At 36.1% G+C, this 15,018-nt stretch overlaps 1 protein-coding gene across 1 annotated transcript in view; it reads right to left on the reverse strand.

The window, feature by feature from the left end:
- Positions 1–15,018, reverse strand: part of ITGA1 (integrin subunit alpha 1) — a 173,541-nt gene that overhangs the window by 37,981 nt on the left and 120,542 nt on the right. Inside the window, exons 12-16 of the mRNA XM_007972149.3 lie at positions 11,153–11,298; positions 7,609–7,752; positions 6,229–6,486; positions 3,506–3,636; positions 208–374 (exon numbers count right to left, since the gene is read on the reverse strand). Coding sequence (XP_007970340.3) covers positions 208–374; positions 3,506–3,636; positions 6,229–6,486; positions 7,609–7,752; positions 11,153–11,298 — 846 coding nt within the window. The remainder of the gene's footprint in view (positions 1–207; positions 375–3,505; positions 3,637–6,228; positions 6,487–7,608; positions 7,753–11,152; positions 11,299–15,018) is intronic.

A 15,018-nucleotide genomic window follows, 5' to 3' on the forward strand; every position in this document is an offset into this window, starting at 1 on the left:
GTAATTTCTGCTCCAGAATTGACTGGGTTCCATAACCTATTCCTTTTGCAGCAGAATTTTTTTTCAAGGTTCTACATGTTCACTGGGGCAAATATGATGTGCAGCTCACCATGGTGGGGAGAATACAATATCCTGCTGGATTTCATCATGCTGGAGCAAATACATCGTCCTCTACCCAAAAGTACTTGCTATAATTATTTTGCTTACCAGCTTCATAAATCGTGTCTTCTTTAGATTTTAATTTCACATCAAAACACACTGTAGCATTTATGCATACTGTTTCCTTTCCCTCCATATGGCAGTTTTTCTTTTGAATATTCACTTTATTTGGTTCAAAATTCATGGTCACTTTAACTACGGCCACATCTCGGGACCTCCAAACAAAAACAATGGGATTACTCACACATTTTTACATTTAATGAATGTTATCAACTTGGGTGTGCAAAGTGAGGGCATGGAAGGGGGTCTGCTTCGTGTATAATACAGCACTCAGGACTCCGTTTATTTAATTAATCCTTGTGACAGAAGAGATTATATCTGATGTTCTAAGACATGCAGGTTATGTTTGGAAACCATTTGGGGCTTTTGGTTCAAACGCCAAAGATCTAGTTTTGCCTGTGATGGAAAAGAGATGGAACCAAGTGCCCAGGTGAAACCCCAGAATCAACTACATTTTGGGGATTTACGAGTTTGTTTCCAATTTGAAAGAAGTCTAAAGGTCCCTGAGTAGCTCGTAGGCCCCTGCTATCTCTCATCTGGACTGTAATATTGTCAGTCCTTGTGAGTTCAGCTCTTCCTCTATTTCTAGGAAGGAAAAGCAAAATAACATTTGAGGCAGTGTGCTAGACATGGATGTTATTTCATTGAATTCTTAAGATTAATTATAAGAAACATCATTTCTGTTTTATGTTTGATAACTGGGGCTCTGAAAGGTTAAATATTTTACGCCAGGTCAAAAGCTATTAAGAGGAAAAACCTGGGATTTTAAACTCAATCATTTTAACTCTAAAACCCAATGATGTCTACTAATCCAAAATGAGATCAGAGTAAGATCTTAGACATGGGGAATATATGGATCCTGAGGCCATTGTCTTAGATCCACGCTAGAACAATTATTGCACATTTTTACCTGGTTTCTGCCTTGTGGCCAGAGCTAGCCCCTTGTAACTATGTATCTTGTGAATAATGAAGTCACTACTTATGCTTTTGCTTTAAAAAATGGTGGTTTTCTTTTTTCTGTTAAAACAATGTACTCATAGAAAATATAAACATCATAGAAGTGCATAAAGAAAACACAAATAACTTGTAATACTACCACTCAGCAATAATCACCATTAACATTTAGTACACTCGGTGGTTTTTTCTTTACAGAAGAAAATGTGCATATACATATACACATGCATCCATATATATATGTACAAAAGCACATCTTCATATGTATGCATACATATTTTAAAAATATTATATTACAATGAACAACTTTCCAATATTTACATTTTTCTGAGAATATGATTTTTAATGGAAGTCATTATTTTTAATGGGAATAGACTATACCAGCATCTGCACATACCATAATCTATGCACTCAGTCCCCTCTCATTGGATATTTAGCTTAATTTAAAAAAAAGGTTTCTGAGTATAGTGGTAAATTTAACATTATTAAAAGATGGCATTACATGCAGTGCTGTGATGACGTCTTCAATCGTACTTCTAGATTGTATCTTTACATTTTTAGGAAATTAAATCCTTGGTAAAAAGTAGGAACATTGGAATGCTTTTAAATACTTATTGATAAAGACCTTCTAATGAGTTTCAACCAGTTTACCCTTTCATCAGCAATGAATGAACATGCCTAGTTTCCTGCTTAGTAATAAGGATTCTCCAGGCATGAAGCTGTCTTGACCATTATCTACCCCACACATCCTCTCTGCCCCAGCCACATCTTTCTTGGGGGTCAGTCCAGGTCTCATGACAAGACCCTCACTATTTGCTTCCAAATGTTCTTCCTATTGCCTGTCATTTGTATACACTCTCACTTCTTGTTAGGCATTGTGAATTTTAGTCTTTGTGTCCCAGTTTATTGGTTTGGTCCATTCTGCTGTCAATGGAGCCTGGACTATGCTAGAGAAATGACCATCATTTTGGCCCATCAATGCCTTGATTCGGGGCAGGAAAAACCATAAATAAGTTTGCAAAGCTTTGCAAGAAGGCCTTGAAACAAAACTGGAGCATAAAAATCCTGAAAACATATTTTTAATATGAGAATTAATAAAATAAATATTTGTGAGCTAAAGGGAGCATAAAAAACTAATTCAGGATTAACAGTTCAAACAAAATTGAAATATATACATTGTCTCTGACACTGCTGACTTCTGGTTTTGAGCCTTGGTTTCTGGCGAGTCCTCCCCAAAGTCCCAGCCACTCAGCTGCCTAATATTCCCTTTTCTTAGGTATCACCCCTCAGTCTTCTTTCCCCTCTACTGTAAAGTTTTTTTTTTTTAACATAGTGATTATTGTATGTGCACAATTTACTGTACGATTCTAATTTGACCATTAGTTCTTAAGCATTATGTTAAATTACAGCAAAGTCATTTATTTTCACCTCTCTATCTTCATCTTTCTTTCACTGTTTACTACTCTTCTAGGTAAATTTTTGGGAAAAAGAGAATTGAAGTATGTTTCCACCTGAATTACAGTAAACCAATGCATTAATTTAGGAGAATCAACATGCGGACTTCTCATAAGGTCACTTGGAATAGACATTTTACTTATGAAACTCTTCCTTTATATTTCTTAATGAAATTTATTATATTTTTCAAAATTATCATGTGGGTTTCTCATTAAGTTGATTCTTGACTTCCTAGTAATTTTTTTCAAACAGAACAGTTTTTGAAATAGGATATTTTAGCTAGTTAAAGCTATGGTTATTAACGTTATTGCTTACTAAATTATTATTTTATGCTTAATAAATAAAGCATTGTGAATGTATGTATCTGAAAAAACTGGGCAAATTGGGGGATGCGGGCATTTTAACAGCTGAGCATAGATATTACTTAAGATGCCTCTAGGCTTGACAACAATATAAACAGTCAGAGAATGCTGCTGAATTATCTGTTTCTATGTATCAGGCCAATGAATAAAAAGTCGATTATCTCTAAAACCTTGTAAGCAACCCAATATTAGGGATGGTTTATTGTTTATATACATCCTCTGTAAGATCTTCTCTTCCCCTATACCTCTCCTAAAACAGAATACCTATTTTAGTGTAAACCACATAATAGACACACCAAATTAAGAGTTCATTCTACTTGTTTCTTTCATATAGCTTCTTTGTTCTTAAGATATATTGACTCTTTCAGCTCACTCAGCTGAATAACTTGTATCTGCATAGTGGAACACAAAAGGAAATAGATATTTGGTATGATAAGAGCTCCAATCACACTGGGAGCTCGGCAAGTTATGGGTGACCCAGTCTCAGATTAACAGGATGTTATTAAAATACTTACCAGAAGAGGGCAGCACCACCAAGGCCCCCAATAGTCACATCTGTCAGGCCGTCACCATTTAAATCCATTTCTCCGTGGATAGACTGGCCAAAAAATTTCAGTGTCTCACCATCCCCACCTGATGGAATACGCTGTGAGAATCCAAAAAAAGAGTTTCATATGAGAAGAGTCTGTTCAAAACAGTTTCAAATAAATCTGAGAATTTAAATTGTTTAACAAAATCAAAATTAAAGATCTTTTGGGAATCCGCCCAAGAGGTCCTTCACGTGGAGATAAGAGGAAAAACTCAGATGTTCCCAGAGGATATTGCTCTTTTTATAGTACAGACAAAATCATTTCAAGGTCACTGACACCAGAGACAGAGGGAAAAATTATATAATGTCATTTTGTCTAATCCTCAAAGGAAACAGTATGAGTAATTGGTTCTGTGCTTTCTGCTTCCTAGCCAATCCCATCACACAGACATATTTAAAGGTGCTGGAGATCTTGAAAACATATCATATTAGGACAGTGGGGAGAGGAGTAGAAGATTGTTCTAGGGGTCAATTTGGAGTTCACTGAACTTTGTGGCTGGGTATAAATAATACATCCCATCAAATACATTTTCCAATATGTAATCTCTATGGTCTTTCAAAAATTGTCCTAAAAGTTGAGAGCACAAGACTCAATTCCACTCACATGTATTTACAACGTTGAAATGGCACAAATGAGTATGTCTTGAAGACAGATCTGTGCATATTACCATACATGGTATGTTTGATATCTGTACTTCCTGACTTAGCATTGGTTCAGGCTGAAGCTAATGCTTTTAACAGAAGTCCATGGCAAGCAGACAGGACTTACAAACCCTCCCTAAACTTCAAGTCTTCTCAGATTCTTGTGTTACACATAAAGAACATAAAATAAGAAGCCCACTAAGGAAAACCAAATGGAAACAGTTTTCATGCTTAAACAGGTTAGGCTCATTTTAAAGTTGTTTTTTGTTGTTGTTGTTGTTGTTGTTGTTTTTGAGACGGAGGCTCGCTCTGTCACCCACGCCGGAGTGCTGTGGCGCTACCTCAGTTCACTGCAACCTCCGCCTCCCAGGTTCAAGCAATTCTCCTGCCTCAACCTCCCAAGTAGCTGGGATTACAGGTGCGCACCACCACTCCCGACTAATTTTTTGTATTTTTGGTAGAGACGGGGTTTCACCATGTTGGCCAGGCTGGTCTCGAACTCCTGACCTTGTGATCTGCCTGCCTCGGCTTCCCAAAGTGCTGAGATTACAGGCATGAGCCACTGCACCCAGCCATCCTCATTTTTTTAAGTGAAGAATTCAGGAGATATCTGCCTCATTGGTTCTATGGGCTTGACTGTTTGATTCTGGATTATCCCACACATAAGCAGCATCTGGTTCTCATGGAAATGAGTAAGCACATCTTCACCTATTCCTTCAAAAAGCATTTTGCCAGTAATTAAACAAATCCAACTCTAATATTCTTTTTGTTGTTTTTGTTTAAAGTTGCATCTTGATTTATCACCATTTAGAAAACAAGTTGTTTATGACAATCTATTTCATCTCACAATGATTTAGCTTTCCTTTTCTACTTCAAATGCTACCCCATTAAATTTACAGGATTGACACTGAAGGAATAAAGTGGAAGAATATAAGAAAGAACCTCTTCCTGTGTTTCCTAATTCCATCATGCCCCAGTCATTAATATTGCCTGTCTCTTGTTATGTAAATAATGCCATAAAGATTTTCAACAGAAACAAATTATTTATCAAATGGCTACAAGTGCTCTTATTGAAATAAGCCCTTTATTCTGTTCACTATTGTTGTTATGGTTTTATGAAAAATCACTCATGTTTGCATTACATGAATAGATTTTGAGAGCTCTGTTGACTACAGAACCAAAGAGAACACTCAAATAGAAAATGAAATAGTTAATATTCTGATTTCTTTTCAAATTATGTAAGTTAGAAAGTAGTGAATTCTGTTTTATTTGTAAGTAGCTGTTCAATATCTAACCGACTATGATTACCTAAAAACAGACAATTACATTCAAACTCCTTTAAATTATTTTGTTTTTATGGTGCATTTAGCACTTTTGTAACTTGTTATTTTTCTAATGCAGGAAAAAAATATGCTTATGGATTAGAGCTGTTAACTGACAACAAAGTACAAACAAGAATAACAGAAGCTCCCTCCAGCTTAAACTTAATATTCAGATTTATTTTTCCTAAGGATTACTTGTGAGAAAATTATAAACCTTTAGAAATCCTAATTCACTTGAGGAAAATATATCAACTTAATGGATAAATATGAACTTAATGCAATTTTTTATAACAGCATGAACATTAAATATAAAATCAAGAATCTAATTTCTTTTATTGGTTAAGTCATATAATTATTTTTGCCTTATTCACAAAGCAGTGCCCTCTATTTAGAATGGGACACACTGAAGATGTTAAACAGCATTGTTACAAAGTATTCTTTTGTTTTTTACTGTTTCAAAAAGTCAAATCCTGGAGACATGGAAAATAACAACAGAAAGAAAATTAGATAAATGTATAAAATATAAAGTAATTAATCTATAAGGAGCACTTAAAGAGAATTAAATCTAGTTTCCCAATAAGGTCAGGAGGAAGAAATTAAATAACTCATGAAATTAGACAGGTAATGCCTGGCATCGAATCGACTTATCACTGAAGGGTGGGAATCTGTATGTTTCAATTCTTACTTGTGCATACTCTTTCCTTATAGTCTTGCCACTTCCATGATAAATGTACACAGCTCCCCCGTGATCATCTTCCAGCGGAGCTCCTATCACGATGTCATTAAATCCATCAAGATTGAGGTCTTTTACAGCAGCAATAGCAGTTCCAAAACGAGCCCCGCATGGCTCATTTTTGTTTTCTTTTGTGCATGAATTGTGCTGCCGAGATGAACAGCACGTCTGCTTAGTAGGTTCCAGGCTCATTTGATATTCAAACCTTGTCTGGAAGAAAGATAAACAGGATATTTACAGATTTCCATCATTACTACAGCAGAGTAAAAATTTTAAAGTATACTAAATCAGTGCTATTAACAGCCATTTGTACATTAGTGGTAAGGGTGGTAAAATTTCTTTAAAATTGTGCCTATCTGAGAGCAAAGTTAGGGATTCCAAAGAGCAGATTGTAGAAGTGTGGGAGACACACTTTAATGGAATCTCTCTTTAATGCAATTGAGTGAGTATATAATTCAGAGCATCTGTTTCAGGCCAAATAATATTTAAATCCTTAATTTGTACCACTATCCCCTCTTCACCCAATATTGTGCAAAGTGAAAATTTATTCTGCTTTAAAAGGAAACTTTCTCTAAAGCTGCCTAGAGTGGAAGAAGAAGAAAAAAAATCCCAGACAGAAAGTACTAGCAAAGGTGATCGAGAATACACTTTCTTGGAAAAAGAACAAAACAGCCTGGGACAAAAAAAAGTTGACAGGAGGAAGCCAAAAAATGATAGGAAGAAAGATATATGATTTATTATTTAAAATAATCAATTTAGGAGAGAATGTACATATTTGGAAAAGCTAAATAAACACTGGCTTTGCTGTAAAGAGCAAAACATTCTTCTAATGAAGAAATTAAAAATTATTTAACTTAAAAAATGATGTCTAAAGTCAGGCATGGAAGACAAAATCTCGCTCCAGCGCAGTGAAGTATTTCCGGGAAGTCTGCAGTGTCGCTGCCTTGAAACTCATGACGTCTCCCCCTCAACCCTATCTGATTTAACTGCTGAGGTTATCATCCGCCTCCAAGCCAGAGCTGATGAGCCTCCTAGCCTAAATAAGCCTTGTGGGTTTATTTAACAGTTTAGTGAGATTTATATTTACCTCCTTTATCCTATACAGTGTTAAACATAGTTCACATTTCCAAGCAGAAAATATCTAAGGGTTGGAGCTACTTTATTAGAATTTTAAGTGGTCATTTCAAAACTGAGGGGTTGGTGGAGTGAATAAATCCTGATAGCTTCTTTGCTCTGTTTTTTCAAAGTGAGTGAAAAATTAGAACCTATTATTCAAAAATGAAGAGAAGGAAGAGATTTTACTGGATTTCTACCAAACTCAGACACCATTACCTGATTGAGAGCATACACATACACTTTTCCTTGCTCCTCTTTCTCCGTTCCCATGTACATAGGGGCTCCGACTAGAAGAATGTCAGTATTAGAATCCTTGTCAATGTCAATTGTTGTTAAAATACTGCCAAAGTAGGAACCAATCTAGGACACAAAATGAAACAAAACAGCCCAATGAACATCAGAAATTCTCAAGGAAGCTGAAATCTACATTTGTTTTACTTCTAGCAATCCAGTAGAGGAGCTAGTTGGCAAAGGAAATGAAAGATAGAAATTGATGCTCCCTGAAAGTTATTTATTGGCTCTTTCATGAGGATAAAGAATATTAGTCGGTTCCATCTTTGAGGATGAACAGCTGTTACAGATTTCATTGCTTGACAGTAACAAAATGAATTTCTTTAGATTTCATTCTAACCTCTCTTTCTTCTCCACAAATCAGAAAAGGTCAGTAATACTATAGTGATTTTTTAAGGAAATAAAATTAGATAAGCAGTAGAATGCATTCTGTAATGGTTGCATATATGTTTAAATACATTATAAGGAACTGAGTTGTCCTGGAATACTGGTGTGGCATATTTCACCTCATAGTCTTGGAAGATTGTCTTCTCAATTTAGTGATTAAGTGTTATCCCAGCAGCTATGGGACATAGAAAAATATAGAAGGATTGCAGGGGGATCATCCCTTGTAGCAATATGTTTTCTCATTTAAAGATAGTAATCTGTTTAGACAAAAGCAGAGAACTTACACTTCATTACCCAAATGCTTAAACAAGTTTTTCAAATATTATTCTATGTTTAATATTTGATGCTCTTAATAATTATCTTATTGTACATCTCCCTGTAGTGGCTTCTGTGATTTTACTCTTACAATCTTGCTTCTGCCCCTGTGGCATAGACACTCTTTCATATTTACTGGCTTCTTCCCCCACTCCCATTTTCTGAATTTTGGCCTCTTCTAAAGCTCAGACCTGTAGCTTTTTCCCATTGTCTTACCCTAGATAACCAATCCTTCTTAAACATTTCTACTAAGGCAATTGCAAATATCATTCTGTCTTCCTTCTCAAGGCTTCAGTTCTACATTTCTAGACATTGCTCCTAGGCATGTGGGCAAAAGACACTGCCTTTTGAGTGCACTTTTCTCACAGGTTTTTGAGGGGCTTAAGAGGTCTTTTTAAAAGTTGAATTAATTATAAACATAAATAAAATAGAAGATCTTGCAACACTGGGTTTTCCTTCCCTCATGGCAACGGTCAACTGGAGCTCGGTGGAATTTTACAAGCTGCCCAGGGCTATGATTCCCACCACTTCTTGTGTTTTTTCACCCAGCAGATTTACTCATTGACTTTACCTATTTTGATTTTACTTTACTGGCACATGCAAATATCTGAATTTGTGCTTACTGTTACAAGGAACATGTCTAAAAGCCAAACGTCACTGTTAAAAATACCTAAATTGCTTGAGGTGTTAACATTCTAATCATGGAGCCACCTTTCTTTCAGATTCCCAGGCTGAAACTGAAGTCATTCATGATTTAAATCATTCATGATACTCTCCTCGACTTTCATATGTAAATTTTCATAAAATTTGACACTTCCTGTCTTGTAGACAATTAATGGAGTGATAATGGATCTAAGATGTCATCTAAAATACTTCATTTTACTATTGTCAATTTCTTCTTATTGATATCTGTCATGCCCCTTCCTTTTCCATTTTTACTGCTGACATCTTATTTTACATTCTTCTTACCTCCAGTTTGAGCTATAACAATAGCCTTACTCTAACTGTTATGCATTTTCCGAGTATAAATGTGGGCAAAGAGTTAATAAAACCCTTTCACCTGATACATGAGGATCTGACCTTTAGTTACTCTAACTCTGTTGCCCTGGGAATCTGCTGAGGCTGGGATTTCAACTTTACCACTAAGGCTAAGCTGTTGCTTTTACCCCTGATGGGGTAAAAATAATCTCTTATTGGGATATTGTATGCAGGCTGTGTGGAACTATAAATGATTTATAAGGACCTGATGAAGATGACATAGTTTTGACTTCCCAGAGTGCAGTTACTCTTGTAGCCAGCCTGCCCTTTGTAGAGACCCTGGAAGCTATGTCTATGGTGCTGTCATAAAAGATACTGCTCCTGCGGGGCATGGGGCTAGAAAGCCAGTGCAGTCTGTGGACGTGACTAATGTGAGTATCCCTGCACCTGAGCTTTACTGCTGCGCTGGGCTGCAGCTCAGACTCCTGCAGAACAGCAGGGCTGATGCGGCTCTGCCCCTCTAGTCTAGAGAGTTGGAATATTTAGTGAAGGCTAAGAAGAACCCCTCTCCCACCCTCTGTAAAAGGACTGTGGAATAAAGTTAATAAATCCTCCTTGTAGAACTGTTGAAAAATACAGAAAACTTTTTAGAGATAAAAGTTCCCTGAGCTATCACAATTCAAAAATAACGACAACAAAAAGCATGGTTAGATCTTCCTTTCAGTTAATATGTGTGTGTGTGTGTGTGTGTGTGTGCGCGCGCATGTGTGTGTGTAAATGTTTGCATATTTATGATGTTTCTTTCAGTTTATATATATACATATATAAATGTTATTTCATGTATAATTTCCCAAATTTATTTTAAATTCAATACCACCTAATAAGAATTTTCCAATTTTAAATATTACAGCCAATTTCCCATTACCTCCAGGATAAAATCCAAGCTCTTAATTTGCCATTCAAAACCTCACATGAGTCCATGTTATCTTTTTAACTTTCTCTTTCACTGCTCTTCCTACCTATCTATATTCTATCATCCCTTGATAGAATATAGATAGGTAGATTCAGCCCAAATTTCATCTTCTAAGAAGCTTTTCTGCACCAATCCTAGCTTAAAGCAATCTCATCATATTCTGACTGTATTGTCTGGGCCACTGGTAATTTTGTACCTCTTAATGTTTTGGATCTCTTTTCTTGTGTATGTATTTGTATGTCTGTATCTCCATCTATTATACATTTTTTTTTTTTTTTTTTTTTTTTCCTGAGATGGGGTTCCACTCTTGTTGCCCAGGCTGCAGTGCAGTGGCACAATCTCAGCTCACGGCAACCTCCACCTCCCAGGTTCAAGCGATTCTCCTGCCTCAGCCTCCCTAGTAACTGGGATTACAGGCATGTGCCATCGCGCCCGGCTAATTTTGTATTTTTAGTAGAGTTTTTTTCTCCATGTTGGTCAGGCTGTTTAGCAGAGTTTGGTTTCTCCATGTTGGTCAGGCTGGTCTCAAACTCCTGACCTCAGGTAATCTGCCCGCCTCAGCCTCCCAAAGTGCTGGGATTATAGGTGTGAGCCACCATGCCCAGCCTATTATACATCTTACCTCCACCCCCATCCAACATGAAGACAAAGATACAGACACTATACATCCTTCCAAAGAACCTAACATGGGACCCTGTTCCCAGTTGTTACTGAATATGTGGATAACACATTTTTAAAAGTTTAGGACAATAGACAGTAAACATACATAGAGTATGAATAGATTAATTTAAATAAAACAATATTTTTCAAGTTTACCTGTTCTCCACTGAGTGTCTGGAGAATTTTGATGTTTCCATCTTCCATCCTGTAGATAATGACCTGGCCTGTATGATTGTACCGAGGCTGTCCAGCAATATAGAGCACATCTCCAGAAGAAGCAGTAGCAGAGTTTACAGTGTAACCTAACAAAAGAAAGATTCCAGATATACCACCTGGACCCTTAAAGTCTTCATGTAATAAATTAAAACTCTTTCTAAATGACCAAGAGAATCATTTTTATATGGTTATATTTTGAAAATAATATTTTTTCTTCAGTGCATGTAAGAATTTGTTCTGGTGGAGGCTTTTAATGTGCTCTCTATCTACCACAATTGCTTTCTCCGGAGAATCTATTTTCCCCCTGTCTGAGTTTTTCATTATTTAAAATCACAAATGATACAGCAATGATGACACACACAAAAACATTGCACATCCCCACCCCATTTTGTAATAAATCGATTGTATTTCATTTGGATATATGTGTCTGCACTACAGAATTTAATACTTTTTATATAATTGGATCAGAGAAAATGTAAACTTTTTCTGTGCTGCTACTAGCTTTTTAAATTGTAATTTTAAATAATTGAAGATGATTTCTCTTGGTTAAAGCATAAAGACATTACATTTATATTACATGAGCATTTCCCGATAAAACACTAGAATTCAGGTGGTTTTAATATTTTTGGTATTACACTTAAGATTTCAAAGACACCTTGGTGCATTTAAATTTGTCCCTCTTCTGGATTTTTTGACAGTAAATTTTAAGGAATAGATCACTGGATCAAGTTTTTAATGATTCTTAAGTGTCTAGAAAATTGTTTCCAGAAAATTTGTACTACTTTGTTCTATGAACAGCCATATGAAAGACAATTTCATGAAACTGTCCCAGGTTTTGTGTATTATCACTATTATTTAAATTTGTGTATGTTTTAATAGGTGTTAAACATTGTCTAACAACAGTACCTTGCTGTGATTTTAATGTGACTTTATTCAACAGAGAGAGCTTGAATCGTTTTTCACATATCTGATCTTTCCTCTTTTTAATTGAGCTTCCATGCTCTTTAAAATTTTGAATTGTCTTTTTTCTACTTTTGATTTTATTCGCATATATTTTATATTGAAGTTATTCCTGGGTCATTAATTTTGTTTCTTCAGTTTCTTCTGGAATACCTTCTTCTTCTGCGCAACCTCCTCCTCTGGTTTAGAAAAATCTGTTCTATTTCAGTAAGCATCATCTCAGTGCGGTGGGTGCGACAGTGGGGGTGGAGGTCACGTGTGGGTTAATCTGACCATGAGCCCTGTAAACAGAGCCAGTGTATCTTGGGTGCTTCGCCCACCTAGATGTACACAATGATCAAGAGAATCTACATACAAACCTTTAAGATCAGCACTGTTTTTTATATTTTTAAGCATGTGCCACAAACTTTCAGCACTCTTTTGGGGCCATAAACCCTCTGTCCAGCTCCACTGTTTGGCTTCGGGCATATCTACCAACTCCACCATTGCAATCATGGAACGGCACACAATGCTTCTGGAAAGTCACATCTTTCAGATACTTGCTGGCTTTTCAGATATACACACCCCTGATTGCCTGGGTATTTTCATGGATGTTCTTAAAGTGAACATGAAGATTTGAATCTCTTGATTTGCATAATTTTTTGGGTTGTTCTGGGTCAAGTGAATAGTAAACCATTTTAAGAGATCATCTCAGGCTGCTTACAGGAAGAGCATAAATTGTGTCTTTAAGATTAATTTTTGAGTGAAAAATCAGATTTGTTCTTTGTGTTTTGAGAACACAGCGACATCAATGAATAAAATTATCACATGCAGATTTTGATTTTATAAAAGGAATAACTCTTCAAATAACCAGATTTCTTCAGTGCAGTAGAAGTCAGATTATTTTTCAAAATGCCACAGAATGGCACTTCTCACTGAGAAAAATATCATTTTCTAACTCACTTACCAAGTATTTTACTATAACGTAAGTTTGACTTTCTTCCAAAAGTGTTAAAAAGGAAAAAAAGTTTTTATACAATATGTTTATTCTTACAAATGCTAAAGGAACACAGTTACACACGCATATTATCCTTTATGAATATTCCTCATATTCTCATTCCTTCATCTTTCTTTGAGGGTTTTTTAAATTATTATACATAATAGTATCTAAAATATTTTTTCAAACATGTAATGGGTTATATGTTTATATTACTAACAACAATACTGTTTTAAAATGAATCTTTCAGGCCATGTTTATACATACATAAAATGGAAAAGAAGAATGTGCAAAACAAAGGCGATTTTATTTCATGCCACTCTACTAAGAACTATAAAGAAGGGAGTAGAATGAGAGTGTTAGTATGTGTGTGTGTGTAATTTGCAGAGCTGTGAATGTAACTTGATAAAAGGCCTCTTTTAAAAATAAGTTGAAAATTTTGTTTGAGGCTAGGAGTTGTGAGATTATTTAGTTAACTCTCTTTGATGACTTATACTTCATAAATAAAAATATTAGTTGAAATAATCTCAGGGACAGTTAGCATAGTTACTAATTGAGGCTTGGGTGTCTAAAGACAAGAAAGAAGAAAAGAAAAAGAGAGCCAGAGCCAAGTAAAGCCTAAATTTAGTAGAAGGAAAATAATTATAAATATTTAAGCTTAATAGTGTTTCCTGAAAAAGAAAAGAATAAGATGGACGAAGAGGGTTGGGCGCGGTGGCTCGCGCCTGTAATCCCAGAACTTTTGGAGGCCGAGGCTGGTGGATCACCTGAGGTCAGGAGTTCGAGACCAGTCTGGCCAACGTGATGAAACCCAGTCTCTACCAAAAATACAAAAACTTAGCCAGGGGATAGTGGCGGGCGCCTGTAATCCCAGTTACTGGGGAGCCTGAGGCAGGAGAATCACTTGAATGCAGGAGGTGGAGGTTGCAATGAGCAGAGATCGTGCCACTGCACTCCAGCCTGGGCAATAAGAGAGGAACTCTGACTTAAATTAAGAGAAAAAAAAAGAGGAAGAAAAGGCCAAAATGGGTGGCATAGCCCTTTGCATGAATTTATGAAGAATGAATTCTGTCAGCTCTCATAATTCACTTCTGGGGTAAAGGGCCAGGATCTAGTGAGGTAATGGGAAACAGGTATGATCTGTCTTGATGCCATGACATTGCCTCAGATCTTTCCTTCTCCTTTGGAAGCTGTTGGCAGGAACAGAATTCAGCAAACTGTGGGTGGAGGAAGCGGGGAAACATAATCCCAGCTGTATTCTCACCACCAAATCCACTTGCAATTCCTGTATTGGCATAAGGCAGTTTGGGTAATAGAAAGATAGGGGTACGATTATGTCCTGAGACAGATGTTTGACAGCTAATTGATCATTATGGATAAGCATGGGATTTTTCTAATAGAGCCTCTGTCTCTCTGCTTTCTTCATAAGATTTTTCATAGTCTTACAACTTGCAATCCATACAGATTTACGAAAAAATACATTCAGTGTCTTCTCAATTTGTGACCCCCACAAAGAAACATTTTGAAAACTTCATTTCAGATATAGAATATTATTTTGGCTGAAAAAAAAAAAAAAACACAAGGTATTTGTCCTGCCTTTTGGATGCTTTTCTATTTTGAAAGAAATCCTACATGTATTAGACTTTATGTTGGCAAAATGTCACATACCCTCACTTGTGAGTAAGCTAATGAAATAATTTCTGAAACAGAAAAGGAAATCTCAGCACACTGTAGAAAACATATCCAAAAATTTCCTTTTTGGACAGAGAGAAGTCATATATTATAAATAGTGTGGTCAGCAATGATTCTTTTAATATTTTCTCACTTACAGTGCCATCTTTAAGTTGAATTATCCAAGTCTGCTTTAAGC

The sequence above is a fragment of the Chlorocebus sabaeus genome, chromosome 4, assembly GCF_047675955.1.
Source record: "Chlorocebus sabaeus isolate Y175 chromosome 4, mChlSab1.0.hap1, whole genome shotgun sequence".
Classification (NCBI taxonomy): domain Eukaryota; kingdom Metazoa; phylum Chordata; class Mammalia; order Primates; family Cercopithecidae; genus Chlorocebus; species Chlorocebus sabaeus.